Source organism: Arvicanthis niloticus, chromosome 7 (genome assembly GCF_011762505.2).
Source record: "Arvicanthis niloticus isolate mArvNil1 chromosome 7, mArvNil1.pat.X, whole genome shotgun sequence".
In the NCBI taxonomy this organism is placed as follows: Eukaryota; Metazoa; Chordata; class Mammalia; order Rodentia; family Muridae; genus Arvicanthis; species Arvicanthis niloticus.
This window is the reverse complement of record NC_047664.1, coordinates 19,504,047-19,522,238: the sequence shown is the minus strand read 5'-3', so window position 1 is coordinate 19,522,238 and position 18,192 is coordinate 19,504,047. Positions and strand designations below refer to the sequence as shown.

At 36.6% G+C, this 18,192-nt stretch overlaps 1 protein-coding gene across 7 annotated transcripts in view; it reads left to right on the top strand.

Annotated features, from left to right (window-relative positions):
* The window catches only part of Usp34 (ubiquitin specific peptidase 34), a 180,158-nt gene that overhangs the window by 116,213 nt on the left and 45,753 nt on the right, over window positions 1-18,192 (top strand). For 4 of the 7 annotated variants that reach the window (XM_076938022.1, XM_076938019.1, XM_076938020.1 and 1 more), the window contains 11 exons: window positions 531-586; window positions 675-795; window positions 3,982-4,165; window positions 4,771-4,934; window positions 6,003-6,068; window positions 9,100-9,246; window positions 9,332-9,388; window positions 9,482-9,559; window positions 9,844-9,938; window positions 13,466-13,638; window positions 17,020-17,173. In XM_076938022.1, the coding sequence (XP_076794137.1) occupies window positions 531-586; window positions 675-795; window positions 3,982-4,165; window positions 4,771-4,934; window positions 6,003-6,068; window positions 9,100-9,246; window positions 9,332-9,388; window positions 9,482-9,559; window positions 9,844-9,938; window positions 13,466-13,638; window positions 17,020-17,173 (1,295 nt within the window). The remainder of the gene's footprint in view (window positions 1-530; window positions 587-674; window positions 796-3,981; window positions 4,166-4,770; window positions 4,935-6,002; window positions 6,069-9,099; window positions 9,247-9,331; window positions 9,389-9,481; window positions 9,560-9,843; window positions 9,939-13,465; window positions 13,639-17,019; window positions 17,174-18,192) is intronic. The other 3 variants (XM_034508486.2, XM_076938021.1, XM_076938018.1) reach the window with 1 other exon arrangement.

Genomic DNA, 18,192 nt, shown 5'->3' with positions numbered 1-18,192 from the left:
GTTTGGTCTGTGAAATCTGGTTTAATTTAATTTTTTTCAGATATAAAATTAAAGCTGGTAGAAATTAACTAATGTTTAATTTATCATTAAAGCATGGGTCAAAAGTAATGACAATAAAAAACAGGAGTGGGGATACTATACTGTGGTACATATCACTAGCCCATGTGTAAGTTGTATCTCGATAACTGAAGGCAGGAAAGAAAACGTTTAGTAGCTTCTCAGATGCTTACTGTTCTACTATGAGTACTACTGTGGCTGTGATAATCTAGCATGATTTTTTTTTTCCTCTTGTGTGCCCAGATTTAGGGCCTAAGCTACCATTGCCCCTTTTAATGGACTGTTAGTGATGCACTTGAAAGTATAGGTTTTGTTTGTTTGTTTGTTTTTGATACTTTGTAGATGAATAGGTACATCGAGTTTATAACTTAATTTGTAAAATAACTTATATATAATCAAATAATTTTTCTAATTTAGGATACATCAAACATAAAAATCTGTATTTGAATTTTGTATTTTCTTTTTGCCTTAAGACAACACTCCTCGATTTAGATGCGTTGGCAAGACATTTGGCTGACTGTATTCGCAGGTAAAAAGCTAGTGCAGAATTAACAATTACATTATTGAACAAAGAGAATGTCTTTATTTTATCTTTTGCTTGTATTCTTTTTTAATAGTAGAGAGATCCTTGACCACTTAGATGGTAATATAGAAGATGATGGGCTTTCGGGGCTTCTAAGGCTTGCAACAAGTGTTATTAAACACAAACCACCCTTCAAATTTTCAAGGGAAGGACAGGTATGTTTTAAAATATGTGTATGAATTATAATTGAAGCTTCTTTTTACATTGTATGTTGTGTTCTGTTTTTTTTGTTGTTGTTGTTTTTGTTTTTTTACAATATATTCAAGCCATATTTGCTAGAACTTGATGATGGACTCTGAGTAAATTAACAGTGAAAATAGAAAGCTTATAATAGATGTTTAGAATGTAAAAAATAAATTTTAATTTTTGTTATTTAGGGGAATGTCTACTTTCACATTTCCTATGTCAAAACATTTTTATATATGTTATGTTTTCTCTTGCACACTAATTTCCTCACATAGTAGAATTAATTAGTGATAATCATTCCATCTGTAATGGTTTCACCCTACTTTCTTATTTTTTAAAATTTATTTATTTCTTTTATGTATATGAGTACACTTCAGACACATTGGAAGAGCATATCAGATCTTAGTACAGATGGTTGTGAGCCACCAATTGGTTGCTGTAGAATTGAACTTCTGGAATTGCAGCTAGTGCTCTTAACTGCTGTGTCATCTCTCCAGCTCATGCTTTCATATTTTTAAGGCCTTCTTGAAATGTGTCTTGAATATTTACAATTCCTAATGACTATGTCATTGGCACTTTTCTCATCTCCTGCATTGAGGAAATTACTTCTCATTTTGAGAGCTGTTATCTTGAGGTTATTAAGAGTAAACAAAAGAGTACCGTGACTTGTTTATATATGTATGTGTGATGTAAAGATGTGTGCCTGTAATTTATATGTGTATGTAATATGTACATATAATGTATATGTAATGTATATATATGAATTGTGTATACATAAATGTATGTACACATTATACACTAAAGTTCATTTGCTCTATGAGTTGTGCATTTCATCTTCTCTATCTATAACAAAGCCCACAACCCCTTTTACATGTTACTGATTTTTACTACTTTTTATTGATTGATACAGTATTTAATAAATAACACTGATCAGTTTTATGATTAATATCTCAGTTTATATTTTAATGTGTGAGTACTAAACTTTCAGGGACTTGAAGCATGTGCCAGCACATTTTAGGATTTTGTTGTTGTTTTCCCAGAAACTACTATATGTACTTTGTTTCTGGGTTTTTTGGGGGATGGGGGCTGGGGTTTTTTGTTTGTTTTGTTTTGTTTTTTTGTTTTGTTTTGTTTTGTTTTGTTTGAGACAGAGGTTCTCTGTATAGCTCTGGCTGTCTTGGAACTCACTCTGTAGACCAGGCTGGCCCCGACCTCAGAAATCTGCCTCCCAAGTGCTGGGATTAAAGGTGTGCACCACCACTGCTGAGTTGTACTTTGTTTTTGTATTAGCTCTCTTATAATAACAGTTATGCTGTATGTTATTTTGTCAAACCTTCTCCTTTTTTCCACCAGTACATTCAGTGGTAATATTAGATGTATAGATTTGTGTTTGAATTATTAAATAAAATTTTATCCATAATTATAAACCTACTAAGCTTATTTTTTAATAACATTGTACACAAAAAATACAAAGGAACATAAAACTGGCTAATACTAGAACACAGAGAAGGCTCTTGTGTATCTTGATTTACCCCCTGCCCACCAAGATATTTTGTTTGTTCTTGAAACTAGAGGCTAAGCTCCTCCTGATCTTGATTTGGAACCAAGGCTGGCCTTGAGGTCCTGATCCTCCTCCTGCCTTTTTCTCCCCAGAGAGTTGGGGATCTATATAGTCATGTGCGTTTTACGTGAACTTTCCTGTGAATATTTGTGGGCATATTTATGCCATGGTATATGTGAGGTGATTTTAGGACAACTTGTGGACAACAGCTTCTATGATGATGTTTCCAGCAGTGAAAAGATTAGGCTTAGCAGCAAGTACTTTCATCCTCTAAATCCTCAGTAAGGACTCTAGATGCAGATTCTAAGACATGTTGCTTACATAATGTTTATAGTGGGAAGAGTTATGTTTTGATATTTTTTGTTGCTTTGAAACTGTCTGAGATAGTCAAGGTTCACTTTGAACACTGCATAGTTTACTCTGTGTAGCGCAGGATGAATTTGAACCCCTGGTCCTCCTGCCTCTACATCCTAAGTGCTGGTAATTCAAGCATGCAATACCATATATTTTGAATTTATTTTGTATTACACTGTGATTTATTACCAAAACTTACTTTAATACTGAACCCCAGTAGTGAACACCTTTAATCTCAGCATTCAGGAGGTAGTCGCAGGTAGATCTTTGTGAGTTCAAGGTCAATCTATTCTACATAGTGAGTCCTAGGACAACCAGAGTTATATAGAGAGGCCTGTCTCTGAAAAACAAACAAAACAAAAAGATTCTTTCAGTTTTGTGTAAGTTTGTCCTTTGTGAAAAAATAAAGATAGATTCAGAATAAAGAAAACAGAAATGTTCATTTATTGGTTCATTTATTGGCAAAATTCTTTTGATCACAGGCTTTAAGTTTATTTTTTCAGAATCACTGTACAAATAGAGCTCGTTTTCCTTTGAGATATAAGATGTTTAGCAAAGATAGTTCATTGTTAGTTTTTTATCAGCCAATTCATACTTGCTGTTGATATGTTTGATTCAGTGTAGCTAAACATGTTGTTTTGGGTCTCCATGACAGTAATCTCAGTTCTGAATCCTTAAATAGATAAAAACAAAATTATATAATCTTTGGGTCATTTGTATGAAATACGACTCAAATAATTTTGTATATAGCCAATCTTCTTTTGCAAATCTAGAAAGTATGATTTACATTATTTGGAAGTAATAAGGAAAACACATATATCCTAGTGGTAAACATTGTAAGATGTTTCTGGTTTTAGTTTTTTGATTCCTATGTGCTGAGTTCCCAGTACCACCCCTGGGGAGTGATTTGTCAGGACTCATAAGACTTAACAGAGGAATCGTGGTAATTTCTTGGTAGTTTACAAATGAAAATAATAGCACCGTGCAAGAATAATCTGTAAAGATAGATTTGAAATTTGAAGTGGGGATTAACTAAGAGATGAGCTCATTCTATTCTGTTTTCTTCAAGAGAAAGAACATTGGTAAAGTTTTCACATGATGGCTTATGATACTGCTAAACACTTTGACTGATATGTTTAACGAATCACAGTTAGTTCATTACTCAATTTGTTTTTTGTGTCATTGGAATATAATTGGTATCATGTTTAGATAACCTATCTGCTTTCTTCTTACCTCCTAGGAATTTTTAAGAGATATCTTCAATCTTCTGTTTTTGTTGCCCAGTCTGAAGGACCGACGGCAGCCAAAGTGCAAATCCCACTCTTCAAGAGCTGCCGCTTATGACTTATTGGTAGAGATGGTGAAGGGGTCTGTGGAGAACTACAGGCTCATACACAACTGGGTTATGGCACAGCATATGCAGTGTAAGCGCTTTTCTTTCTCTTGAATCTTTATAAACTGAATGTAGTAATGAAAAATTAAAGAACATTGATTAAATAATCACCCTTTCACACACTTTGTTATATACACTGTTGATAGAATGGTCAGCATTTTGTTTTACTAGAAAAATGTAGAAAACCTTTATGTATTTTAAATATTTGGACTTTCTTTTTCTTTTTTTAATATTATTTATTTTTTGTTATTTATATGAGTATACTGTAGCTGTCTTCAGACACACCAGAAGAGGGCATTAGATCCCATTACAGATGGTTGTGAACCACCATGTGATTGCTGGGAATTGAACTCAGGACCTCTGGAAGAGCAGTCAGTGAGTGCTCTTAACCGCTGAGCCATCTCTCCAGCCCCATATTTGGGCTTTCTTTGTATAAAGTAATATAATACCAAGTAAAATAAAGCTTTGACTGTTACCTGGATTTTTATAATTAGATTTAAAATGTTTTTTATATAGTTAATATTTTATATTATAATTCTACACTTACCAATTAGGCAATCAGTGGAGGTAGTAGCTGCCAATCAAAGCAAGATATGTTTAAGTTTGTTTGGGGCATCTGCTCCCTCTTTTTATCAGCAGCCCATGCACCTTATAAGTGGGACTACTGGCCTCATGAGGACGTCCGTGCAGAATGCCGGTTTGTCGGCCTGACTAACCTTGGAGCTACTTGTTACTTGGCTTCCACTATTCAGCAGCTTTATATGATACCAGAAGCAAGGCAGGCTGTCTTCACTGCTAAGGTAGAGTTTCTAAACTATAAATCCAAGCTTAAATAGTTTTCATAAATCATAATTTATTTGATGTAATAATGTATTACTTAATATCAAGAATATATGGGAAAAGAAATTTTTGTTGTTCTGGCTAACTATTTTAGTGTATTTAATTTTATTTACACTTATTTGTAATTTCATTATGTGATGTAATTTATTTCTCAAAGGATAATGTCGTTTTAGGGCTTTATATGTTTAGCATGTGTAGGTAATATTGTATTTCAGTAAAAACGAATACAGATTTTTTTTTTTACTTCATTTATTTATTTATTTGTTTATTTACTTTTCATCTCAATTGCAAATCCCCTTCCCTGTTCTCCTTTCAGTTGCACCATCCAGGCAGTCCAGTTAGGGGAAGGGAGTGTCCAATAGCAGGTAGCAGAGTCAGAGATAGTCCCTGCTTCAATTGAAGACCAACCTACACATCTGCTACAAATGTGTAGGGGGCCCAGGTCTAACCCCTGCATGCTCTTTGGTTTGTGGCCCCATGGGCCCATGTTAGTTGGCTTTCTCGTCTTTTTGTGGTGTCCTTGATACCACAGACTCCCTCAGTGTTTCCCCGACTATTCCACAAGATTCCCTAAGCTCTGCCTGATGTTTAGCTGTGGGTCTCTCCATCTGTTTTCATCCCCTGCTGGATGAAGCCTCTCAGGAGACAGTTATTCTAGGCTCCTGTCTGCAAGAATAGAAGATTATCATTAATAATGTTAGGGATTGGCTTTTTTTTTTTTTTTTTTTTTTTTTTTAAGACAGGGTTTCTTGGTATAACCCTGGCAGTCCAGGAACTCACTCTAGACCAGGCTGGCCTTGAACTATCAGAGGTCCACCTGCCTCTGCCTCCTGAGCGCTGATATCAAAGGCTCAAAGGCGTGCACCACCACTGCCAGGCTTGTATTGTTTTATAAAATCAGTACTTATCAAAGAGTCATGTTTTTAGTGATATGTTTTTTTTTTTCTTTGATAATGACTTGCACTCAGTAGGTCTGGGGGATTCACATGCCACCCTTAGTGTTTTCACTGTTTCCTCTTGACTTTCAGTATTCAGAAGATATGAAGCACAAGACAACTCTTCTGGAACTTCAGAAAATGTTTACATATTTAATGGTATGTTTGAAAAATGTGCAGAACAACTAATTAGATTATTTTTTAACTAAAAGTAAAAGATAGTGACTGTAAATATTGTATTGGCTCTGTTAATTAGACTTACTGTTATTTTTCTTCTTTATTATACTTTTAGCAATTACAACTGAGTTACTTATGTTCTATTAATTTGTCCTTTGTTTCTAGTATTTTTAATGTCACTTGTTGTCTTAGTTATGTCCTCTGGCTACAAGGAAACCACCATGACTAAAAACAACTTGTGGAGAAAAGGGTTTATTTGGTTTACACTTCCACAGTAAAATGTTGATCACCAAAGGAAGTCAGGACAAGAACTCCAAACAGGGCAGGATCCTGGAGGCAGGAGCTGAATCGGTAGAGGCCATGAAATGTGCTGCTTACTGGCTTGTTCCTCCTGGCTTGCTCAGCCTGCTTTCTTCTAGAACTCAGGACTACCAGTCTAGGAATGGCCCCACCCACAATGGGCTAAGTTTTCCCTCATCAAGCACTAATTAAGAAAATGCCTACAGGTTTGCATACAGCTAGATCTTATGGAAATGTTTCCTCAATCAAGGTTTTCTTCTCCTTTCAGCTGATTGTGGCTTGTGTCGAGCTGACATAAAACCAATGAGCACACTGGTTTAACTCTTTCATGGAAACTTTCTAACTGGTGTCTGTCTCTTTGTCCCTTTTAAGTCTTATCTCCACACTGGAAAAAGTAATGGATCTTCTTTTTAAAAGCTATATCTGGCTGGAGAGGTTAAGTGCGCTGACTGCTCTCCCAGAGGTCCTGAGTCCAATTCCCAGCAACCATGTGCTGGCTCACAACCATCTGTAATGGGGTTTGATGCCCTCTTCTAGTGTGCATGAAGATAGCTGCAGTCTGAAGATGAGCTATAGTGAACTCATACACACAAGAAAATAAGCCTTTTTTTTTTTTTTTTTTAAATAAGAAATCGAGAGGATCTGCGTTCTGTTCCCAGCATCTGCACAAGAGCTCACAACCCTCTATAACCAGGGCCAGAGGATCTGATGTCCTCTCCTGGCCTCTGCAGGCACTGCATATGCCTGGTGTACAGGCATGCATGCAGACAAAAATTCATACAAAGAAAACAAAATAAATAAAATTTATAAAAATAAAAAATGGAAACAAGATAGATCTTTTTATATTGGTACCTCACTAAACCTGTGTTGTTCTTACTTATTGTGTTTGCAGAGTTTTGCTCTTACCTCTCACATCAGTCAGTTCACAGTTGCTTCTAAATCCAGCCCTTTCTTCCCTAGTTATGCAAATGGTACATACACACACATAGTATAAAATAGAAAATGAACTTTATGTCTTTTCAGTTATCTTTTGAGATTATAATTTAATTAAATTTCTCTGTCCCTTTCCTTCCTCTAAAGCTTTCCATATATCTCTCCCTGTTCTCTTTCAAACACATGATCTTTTTTTCTCCCACCAATTTGTTTGTGTGTGTGTGTGTGTGTATGTATCTATACATATATATTCCTAAATATAACTATTCAAGGCAAACAATGTTTCTTGTATCTATGTTTTCAGAGCTGACAGTTTAGCACTGGACAAGCAAATAGACTTACTCATGATAAGAAATATTTTTAACACATTGTATTCTTTTTGTGGGAAGTATTGTATTTATGGTCTTTTCATGCTACTTAACCAGCTTCACCCAGATACCATTAGGAAGCCCTTTGAAGTCCATTACCTAGTTGCTTTTCTCCTTGTATGGTTATTTGTGTAAGGTTCTTCAGAACTCTTCTCTATTTTCTTCCTATTGTCTAATCAACTAGAAGTTTTAGAGTCAACAAAATATTTGTCAGTTTCCATGTTTCTTTTCAATTTCTGATACTAAAGTTTTACCTGTTAGAATTTTCAGGAGAGATAATGTCATAAGTATCCTGTATTCTCAGCCTGAAAAAATGTGTTTTCTTTTCCTAAGCAAATAGAAAATATACTAGTTTGTTTGATGCTGATTTTTAATGTCACCTCATTAAAAATCTGGGGACAGGATGTTGCTGTGTATGTGGGTCTTTTACTTAAAATCCTGTCCTCGCTGTCTGCATGTTGGGAATACAGGCACATCACCACTGTGCTCTGGTTTTTCAATTTTCCTTTTAAGAGAGCTGGAGCACATTTGAACTGACAAAATCAGAAACTGCTATTTAAACTACCCCTCCTTGCCAAATAAGGTTTCTCTGTTTAGCCCTGGTTGTCCTGGAACAGGTTGTAGAGCAAGCAGGCTGGCCTCAAACTCAGAAGAATTCTTGCCTTTGACTTTTGAGTTCTGGGATTTAACATTGTACCATCACATCTAATTCTGCATTTAATAAAATTTCATAAAGTTCAGTATACAGAAACTTATTTGGGTAGCAAAAGTTTATTTTAAGCTTTACAATTAAAATTTGAGTTTCAATAATAATTTCATATGGTGAATTTATGATCCAGGACCATTAAACTAAAAATACCATTCAACTCAGACAAAAGAAGTGAAGGGCATATCTGGAAAAAGTGTTTTCAGCTGGGGATAGTAGAGTATCCCTCCAGCCCTAGCACGCAGGAGTCTGAAACAGAAGCAGTTATTTTCAAGTCTGCCTGGGCTACACAGTAAACTTGGGTTCAGGGTGTGGGTGTGGGTGTGTGGGTGTGGGTGTGGGTGGGTGTGTCTGTCTGTCTGTCTGTCTGTCTGTAGTGACAGGTAGAAAACTTTCTAATTTCCTTTGTTTTTAGTTTGGCTTTTATCTTATTTTCTGTGGGGGTCAGAGATTTTTGTTGTTGTTTTGGTGTTTTTTAATTGTTTGGCGTTTGTTCTTATATTTATGAGCTAGGGTCTCTTGTAAACCCAGGTGGTTCTAATTCCCTAGCCTTGAATTCCTGATCTTCCCGCTTCCACCTTCCAAGTGCTGGAGACATGGCATTTTTAATCCTATATGGTAGTGTTGGTGGTGGTTGTGAATGATTCAAAAGTTTTGTTCTGGCCATTTTTTACTTGATATTTCTTCCTCTCCTTTTCTCTTGCAGGAGAGTGAGTGCAAAGCATACAACCCTAGACCTTTCTGTAAAACTTACACTATGGATAAGCAGCCTCTAAATACTGGGGAACAGAAAGATATGACAGAGTTTTTTACAGATCTGATTACTAAGGTTGAAGAAATGTCTCCAGAACTGGTTAGTACCATAATACTGAAAATTTGTGTGAAACTCATATAATTTTGAATTTTAATCACTGACTTTGATTTGTTTTATATTAAAGAAAAATACCGTCAAAAGCCTGTTCGGAGGTGTCATTACAAACAATGTTGTTTCCTTGGTAAGTATATCTGTTTGTTGTTGTTTTATAAGGGTTTTTTGGGGGCGGGGGTTCTCATAATAAATTGCTAATTTTTGCTTGTTGATCATCCAGGATTGTGAACATGTTAGTCAAACTGCTGAAGAGTTTTATACTGTGAGGTGCCAGGTGGCAGATATGAAGAATATTTATGTGAGTGATACTGTACATAACTTGAGTTTGTTTATTATTTATATACACATACACAATCACATACATAAAACAAATTTTTGGTCATGTGAAGAAAAAGCTGTTTTCATGTATTTTCTTTCATGTTTTGCTCTTTAATTGGTTATTTCCCAGTAAAAATGTAAATATCTTTTAAAAGTTAGATTTCTTATGACAAAAAATTAATTTGAAATTGATTTTCTTTGTGCATTCTGACCAAATTGCATGCTGTAAATCATAACACCTTCCTAATGTTGGTTTACACATAGGAATCTCTTGATGAAGTTACTATTAAAGACACCTTAGAAGGGGACAACATGTACACTTGTTCTCACTGTGGAAAGAAAGTCAGAGCTGAAAAAAGGTATGCTGTTTTAAATGTAGTTTTTATCATTTTGATAATTACCCAATGGAATTAAAAGACAAAATAAGGATAAGATACAGACTTTTGATAACAACTGTATGAAGATGTGATATAATGAACATGGATAAACAGTACAGAATAGTGATTCAGGTAAGATTAGCTATTTGGAGCTCAGTACCAGTAACTTATTATGCAGTGAAGTTTAATTTAACATATACAGCAGGGTAAAAAGTGGGAATCTCTAAACTTATCAGTTGTCTGGGTTTTCTCAGGAAAGACACTAAAGATACGGGTAGTGGTCATACTTGTCTGTCTGCATTGACTCTGGTTTTCATGACTGGGTTTTAGAGAATAATACAAATTTTTTAGTTTGGAAGTACTTTTACATGACTAAGTTTAGTCAATACAATGTGTTGTGGTAAATTACTATCATTATTAATATCATAATTGCTTTTCATTCAACAATTAAAGATGTAGTTTCACAGAAAGATCAAAGTTACTTCTCTAATGTTGGTCTCTAAGACAGCAGATTCAGATGAATAGATACTGCAGTATAACTTATGTCTGCTGAGCCAGAATTCTCTCTTCCTGGAACTGTTTTGTAAGCAGTTCTTGGAAGGAAATCTGAGTGGAAGCTAGATTTGGGAGTTCAAGTTTTGTTTAACAGTACTGAGTTTTTAGGCTGCAGAGATGGCTCAGAGGTTGAACGCACTGACTATGCTTCCAGTGGTCCTGAGTTCAATTCCCAGCAACCACACAGTGGGGTCACAACCATCTGCAATGTGATCTTGATGCCCCTGATGCCCCATTGTGGTGTGCAGGCAGAACACTGTACATAATAAATAACTAAAAAAAACAAGTACTAAATTTCTGTAGAACTTTGAAAGTGGTTCTTTCCCTTGCATTACAGGTATTGATACTATCTTGAATTACTTGTGTTTTGATGCATTCATCATAAACACTTTTCCTTGGGTTACAGTTCTTAGAGAATTTCTTAGAAAATAATAGTTTAACATTCCTCAAGAATGTAAAACAAGAAATATACTTGGGACTGGAGAGATGGTTTAGTAAACAGTTCACAATGCTCTTGCCAAGGATATTTCTTTACTTCTCATTACCCATGTTGGGTAGCCCTCAACCATCTGTAACTCCAGCTCCAGGGAGCTTCTGAGGACACACTCATGCACACACACACACACAAGCAAACTATTAAAAACAATAGCAAACGTAAGTGCGGAAGAGACAGACCAGTATTCAAGAGCATAGCAGCTACATTCTATGGCTTATAACTGCCTGTAAGTAACTCCAGCTTTACAGGCTGATGTAGTAACACATCTTTAAACCCAGCACTCAGGAGGGAGAAGCAGATGGATCTCCAAGAGTTTCATGACAGCCAGGGCTACATGTCCTGTGTCCAAAATAAAACAAACAGACGAACAAACAATGGAAAACACAACTCCAGCTACAAGTTTTCAAGGCCCTTCTGGTCCCATGGATACCCCCACATATGGCTTACATACATACAGGCACACAGAAATACATACAAATAAAAATGAAAATAAAAATAAATAAATAAATAAATAAATAAAAATAAAAAATCCAAGCCTAGCTTGATCTACAGAGTGAGTTCCAGAACACCCAAGGCTGTTTCAAAAAAAAAAAAGAAAAAAAAAAAAAAACTTTAAAAAAAAATTGTTATTACCAGTTTATACAATCAATCTTATAATCTCAATTTCATATATTTCTATTCTTTGATGACTCACACATCAGTTTGGATTTTTATGGTGTATGAGCATGCATGTGGGCAGGGATACACACAGGCATGTATTTGTGTATATGTAGAAACCACAGGTCAATGTTGTATATCTATCTTTTGTTTTCCTGTTGTTTTTGTTGTGGTTGTTGGGGGTGGGGCATGTTTTTTGGCTCTTTGAGACAAGATTTTTCTGTGTAACAGAGCCCTGAGTGTCCTGGACTCAACTTTGTAGGTCATTCTGGCCTTGAACTTACGTAGATCTGCCTGCTTCTGTCTCCCATGTTCTGGGAGTAAAGCTGTGTGTCACCATTCCCAGCCTTTCATCTTGTTTTTTTAAGACACAGTCTCTTACTGAACATGGAGCCTGCTGTTTAGGTAGGCTGTCAGAAAGTCCTAAGGACTCTCTTTTCTCTTATAGGTGAATGCTGCTGCACAGGCTTTTTCATAAATATTGGGGGTCTGAGCTCAGGTCTTTGTGCCTTACCAACTGTGTCATCTTCCTAGCCTCTTGTCTTTCTCTTACTATTTAAATGCTTGAGAAGACAATAAAATGGAGCAGCAGATAGAAGCAGCATGCCTAAAGACCTGGGTTCAACACTAGAACCCATACAAAACACTGAATGTGATGGTATGCATCTGTCATCTCAGTACTCCTAAAACAAGATAGGAGATGGAGACAAATCACTTGTAAGCTGAAAGGCTATCTATTCTGTAATGTACAGTGCAGCAGAAACAAGGCCTTGTATTAACAAGGAGAAAAGAGAAAACAGACGCCTGAAAGTTGTCTCTTTTACACACATACATTCATATACATACATACATACATACATGCACACATACACACACACACAAACAAATTTTAAAAACTGAACTAGGAAGATGGCTTAATGAGTACAAAATGTTTGCTGTGTAAGCAGCTGAACCTAAGTTTGGACGACCAGCGCCCACATGAAAAACCAGCATGTGTATATGCATCTGCTTCCCAAGTGCTACAAAACTGAAGTAGGAAGACACCAAAAGTAAAAATGCAAGCTCTAGGTTCATTGAGAGACCCTTTCTTTAACAAAACCAAAAAAGGTAAAGGAACTCTGTTTCCAAGACCTCCCAGCCATGTTTGATCATTGGGATGCACACTGTGGAAGTGGAAGACCAGCTCCACACATTACCCTCTGCCTGCCGTGCCCATGCTGTGACAGATGCTCTTCACACACATGAGCAAGAGTGTGCACATATGTGCAGACACACCGATGTCCTCTGCCTGCCATGCCCATGCTGTGACAGATGCTCTCCACACACATGAACAAGAGTGTGCACATATGTGCAGACACACAGATGTCCTCTGCCTGCCGTGCCCATGCTGTAACAGATGCTCTCCACACACATGAACAAGAGTGTGCACATATGTGCAGACACATAGATGTCCTCTGCCTGCCATGCCCATGCTGTGACAGATGCTCTCCACACACATGAGCAAGAGTGTGCACATATGTGCAGACACACCGATGCAGCTAATTACTAGAAGACTTTAGCTATTAAATACAATGGAGAACAATAGGTGTTCCTAACAATCCCTAGCCTCCCCTAGATACCTGCATGAGTGAGCACTCTCCATCCAACCCTCCCCAGTCAACCCCAATAAAAAAATTATGTGACTTACTATATTGATACTTTAAGTTGATTATTATAAATAGATGTAACACAAATACAAATAGAATTAAGCTATTTTTGAAATAAAATATTTAATAAATTTATTTTCCTCCTCACCTCTCAGGGCTTGTTTTAAGAAATTACCTCGTATTCTGAGTTTCAATACTATGAGATATACATTTAATATGGTCACGATGATGAAAGAGAAAGTGAATACGCACTTTTCCTTCCCTTTGCGTTTGGATATGACGCCTTATACAGAAGATTTCCTAATGGGGAAGAGTGACAGGAAAGAAGGTGAGTTCATTTTCTCAGATCTCTGTTACTGAAAGTCTCTGTTAACAAGGAGATTGTATGAATGGAGAAAAGTTAATGCTACTTTTCAACTACATGGTTCTAGAAATCAAATAAAATCTTACTAAAAGTATTTTTTGTATGTGTGCATGCTCTGACTGCATGTGTGTGTAGCACATACATACAGTGCCCAAAGAGGCCAGAAGAGGGCATTAGATTCCCTGCAACTGGAGTTACAGATGGTTGTGATCCACGATTGGTTGTTGGGAATTCAGCTATGTCTTGTGGAAAAGCAGGCCCTGTTGTTAACTGCTGATTTCAGAAAGGAAAATTTTTTTAGAGACATTGTAATATATTTTCTCACATAGCTAATATTTAGACTCTTCAAGGATCATTGTCTAGGTATCTTTTTCCAGTGACTGTTTATGCCCTTGGAAAACTGAGGTCGTGGTAAGTCTTACACTGAACTTGAAATTGTAATATATTGCCAAATACAGTGATTGTCACAGATCTTGAGGAATTAAAACTTTTGTGAGAAAGCATTACGTCAGCCAAGATGTGGAGTGAGAGCCTGAGAAGAAGGGGTATGTTCTTGAGTTCAAGGAGGCACAATAAATAGATTTTGGCTTTGGGCCATATGAGCAGCTTTGTTCTTTGCTTATTATTTGTTATATAACTGTTAGATTGTTTTTCTGTTTGTTTGTTTGTTTGTTTGTTTTCTTTTTTAAGACAGGGTTTCTCTGTGTAGCTCTGCCTGTCCTGGAACTCACTCTGTAGACTAGGCTGTCCTCAAACTCATAATCTGCTTGCCTCTGCCTCATGAATGCTGGGATCAAAAGTGTAAGTTAGATTGTTAATCCGAGAAGTTTTACAATAGAAGGCTGTTAGGAAAGGGTTATTTTCAGATGGGGTGAATAATAATGGAAAGTGTAAAGGATGGCCATTCTGGTTTACATGAGAATAAAGTACAACAATGGGCAGAATTAATGGATTTTTCCTTTGTTTTGGACACAGGCCTTTGTGCGCGCTAGCATTCTACCAATATATCCCCAACCCTAGAATTTATAATTGGATGAATAAATGAATTATTGAATTGTCCCTCTGTAGGTAGGCTATTGTTAAAGCAACAGCAGTAAAATAGTTACAAAGCCACACAGCTTTTGGTTCCCCATACATTTTACTTTGTCGTCGGTTACTAGAGAAGGGATGAGATGCCATGAGAGACTGATTTTTACCTTGAGTAGTAGTGAAGAAGAGTTTGAATCACTATTTTAAAGTCTCCACAAACGCACAGTCCCAGGAAAAGCAGGTCTAAAGTAATTAGTACATCTTTGGTTATGTTTATCAGAGCAATTTTATTTAAAAGTAGAAGCGGGGCCCAGACATGGTGGTGCAGTCTTTTAATCTCAGCATTCAGGAGGGAAAGGCAGAGACAGGCAAAGCTCTGAGTGTGAGGCCAGGCCTAAAAAATGATTTCCAGGACAGCCAGGGCCACACAGAGAAAACCTGTCTTGAAAAATCTAAAATGAAAATTTTAAAAAAAAGTTGAAGCAGGAAGCCAGATTTTAGTGAATTAAGTAATAATGGCCACCAAACTCTTTCAGGCTTATTGATGTTTATCTCAAGGACCACAGGGGCTTTTGTGTTTGTTTTTTTTGTTTGTTTGTTTGTTTGTTTTGTTTTTATGTTTGTTTTGTTTTTGTGAGGTTTTTGTTTTAGTTTTTTCTTTTCTCTCTCTCTCTCTCTCTCTCTCTCTCTCTCTCTCTCTCTCTCTCTGTACAGGGTATTACTGTATATAGCCCTGTCTACACTTGCTGTATAGACCAGGTTGTCCTAAAACAGATTCACCTGCTTCTGCCTCCCTAGTGCTGGGATTAATTAAAGGCTTATGGTACCATATCTGGCTCAGCACAGGGCTCCTTAAGGGCATGGGAGAAGAAGGTAGAAAAAGGCTACCTCCTGCCTCTTATGTTTCAGTGTAACATCAGGTTCCATGTTATATAGTGAGGGCTAAGGCAGTGTTGTATTGAAAATTTAGTGAATCAAGAAGCCAGTATCCTATCCTAACTTGAGGAAAGAGAATCCAGTTTAATCTTTAACTTTAGTGCCTAGCATTTTAATGAATATATAGTAAACATTTCCTCACAGAATGAGAAGTGAGAAATGTAAACAGTGAGTTACAGTCTATTTCTTAAAGAGAACTGACTAATTCTTCAAAGATTGGAGAGAAGAATGCAGTCAAGGAGTATGAAGTTAGGGGAGAAAAGTCTTACTAGGATTTGTATGAAGTTCTAGTAAGAGGTTTCATAGTGATTGAAAATACAGATAAAGCAATAGTCACTGTCTATATACACCCTGCTCTTAGACCTTTCTGTAGCCCATTTGGAATATCATAGTGAGACTCCATCTTAGCTGTGCTTCAGTGTAGTTCATGTGAAGTTCTGTTACATGCACAGGGAGAACATGGAGTTATGCATAAAGGAGTTGCTAGGCATGTGATGATGACTTCAGATTTGGCATTGCCTCCACAAGCACATTCAGGCTTCTTAGCCACTGCTCTAACGCTGTGGCTGTATTCTCTGTGCCATCTTCTTCTCTCTGCAGTCTTCTTCTCGGTGTAGCCTGTGCACAGAAGCCAGTCTGCTCTGCCTTCCTCCCACATTTAAGTCTCTTTTGTGTGTTGTTGGGAGTAGAGACCACAGGTCATATGCCATTTTTAGACTTGTCAGGTCAGCTAATTTCTTTGTTTAGTATCCACTCTTATCTTTTGGTTTCAAAATGCTTCAGATTAGAGTGATGCCTTTATTTCTACAGACATAAAACTTCTACTGTGCTATCAATACAGTGCTTAGCATAAGACTAAAAGACTTAAGGCCTTTTTAGATCTTGAATATTTTGCTGATGGTAAAAATAAAATAAAAAAAAAAGCAGGCAATACTATTTTAAAGGGTTTGTTAGATTAAACAGGTATTTTATGTTGGTGATGTATATAATTATAAACATGGTTAATTTTTTCTCAGTTAATTATATAATATGATCCTTGTATCAGTAAGCTATGACTTAGCAAATACTTTTTATGTACATTTTTTTTATATATAAAGTTTTAGTCCTCTTTCTGTTGATAAAATACCTTACAAAATGTAATCTTAAAATGACATTGTTGGCCGGGCGGTGGTGGCGCACGCCTTTAATCCCAGCACTTGGGAGGCAGAGACAGGCGGATTTCTGAGTTCGAGGCCAGCCTGGTCTACAGAGTGACTTCCAGGACAGCCAGGACTAAAACAGAGAAACTCTGTCTCGAAAAAACAAAAACAAACAAACAAACAAAAAGACATTGTTATGTGTTTTCAAAATGACTGTCATTATCTCTTTAAATTATTTTAGGTTTCAAAGATGTCGGTGATCATTCAAAAGACACAGAGAGCTATGAGTATGACTTGATTGGAGTGACTGTTCACACAGGAACAGCAGATGGTGGGCACTATTACAGTTTCATCAGAGACATAGTCAATCCACATGCTTATAAGAACAATAAGTGGTGAGTTTTCAGTGTTTTTCTTTAAAAAGGAATTCCAGTTTTAAGGATATAAGTTTATGGTAGTTCTTCTGATGAATTCTTGTTTTCATGGACACTTTATGAAATTAGGCAAAATATTCCTTTTTTTCATATATATATATATATATATATGTCTTTTTTGTATGGGTAGGCAGATGGATCTGTGGATGCATAGAAATCAGATTTCATGTTAGTCATAGGGATCCAGTTCAGGTTATGCTTGACAGAAAGTACCTGTATCTGCTGAGCCATCTTGGTGGTCCACAAAAAGAAGCATTTTAGTTCAAGACAACTTTCAGACATACCTGAGGATGATATCAAATCCCATTACAGATGGCTGTTAGCCACCATGTGGTTGCTGGGAATTGAACTGAGGACTTCTGGAAGAGCTTGTAACTGCTGAGCCATCTCTTCAGCCCTCAAAGAATTTTTAAATGAATAGAAATCAGTTCTTAAGTTTATGGATGGGTCTAAAATTTTGAGAATTTAATATATGCCTTTCTCTGAAAAATGAGCTTTTTGTTAACAATGTTAGGAAATTCATAGGCAAGATTGTACCCTACAAATCTTGTTCACTCTTTCAGGAGCTGTTTACTGAGTGCCTTCTGTTCAGTGGTTACAGAGTGCTTTGTGTGCTTGTAGAGATTACCTACACCTGTTCTGTTTGTTCTTACCTTACTCCTTCCACAGGTTTTTTTGTTGTTGTTGTTGATTTTTTTGTTTTGTTTTGTTTTGTTTTTTTAATCATCAAGTGAAGATCACTCACTTGAGGACAGTGACTAGTTTTTGGTGTTCAGATGTCTTTAGGAAGTACCCCATGAACAGGGACTGTATGTGTGGTTAGGTCTTCTACTTGTTGGAAATACTGCTTTGGCTAAAATACACAGCTGCTCATATTAATCCGCATGCTGTTTCCAGAATAGTTACGTTTAGCTCTTGATCTGGTTCTTTCAGGCATCCTTGCCAAAAGTGTCCCTTTTTAAAAATACACCGTCTCACGC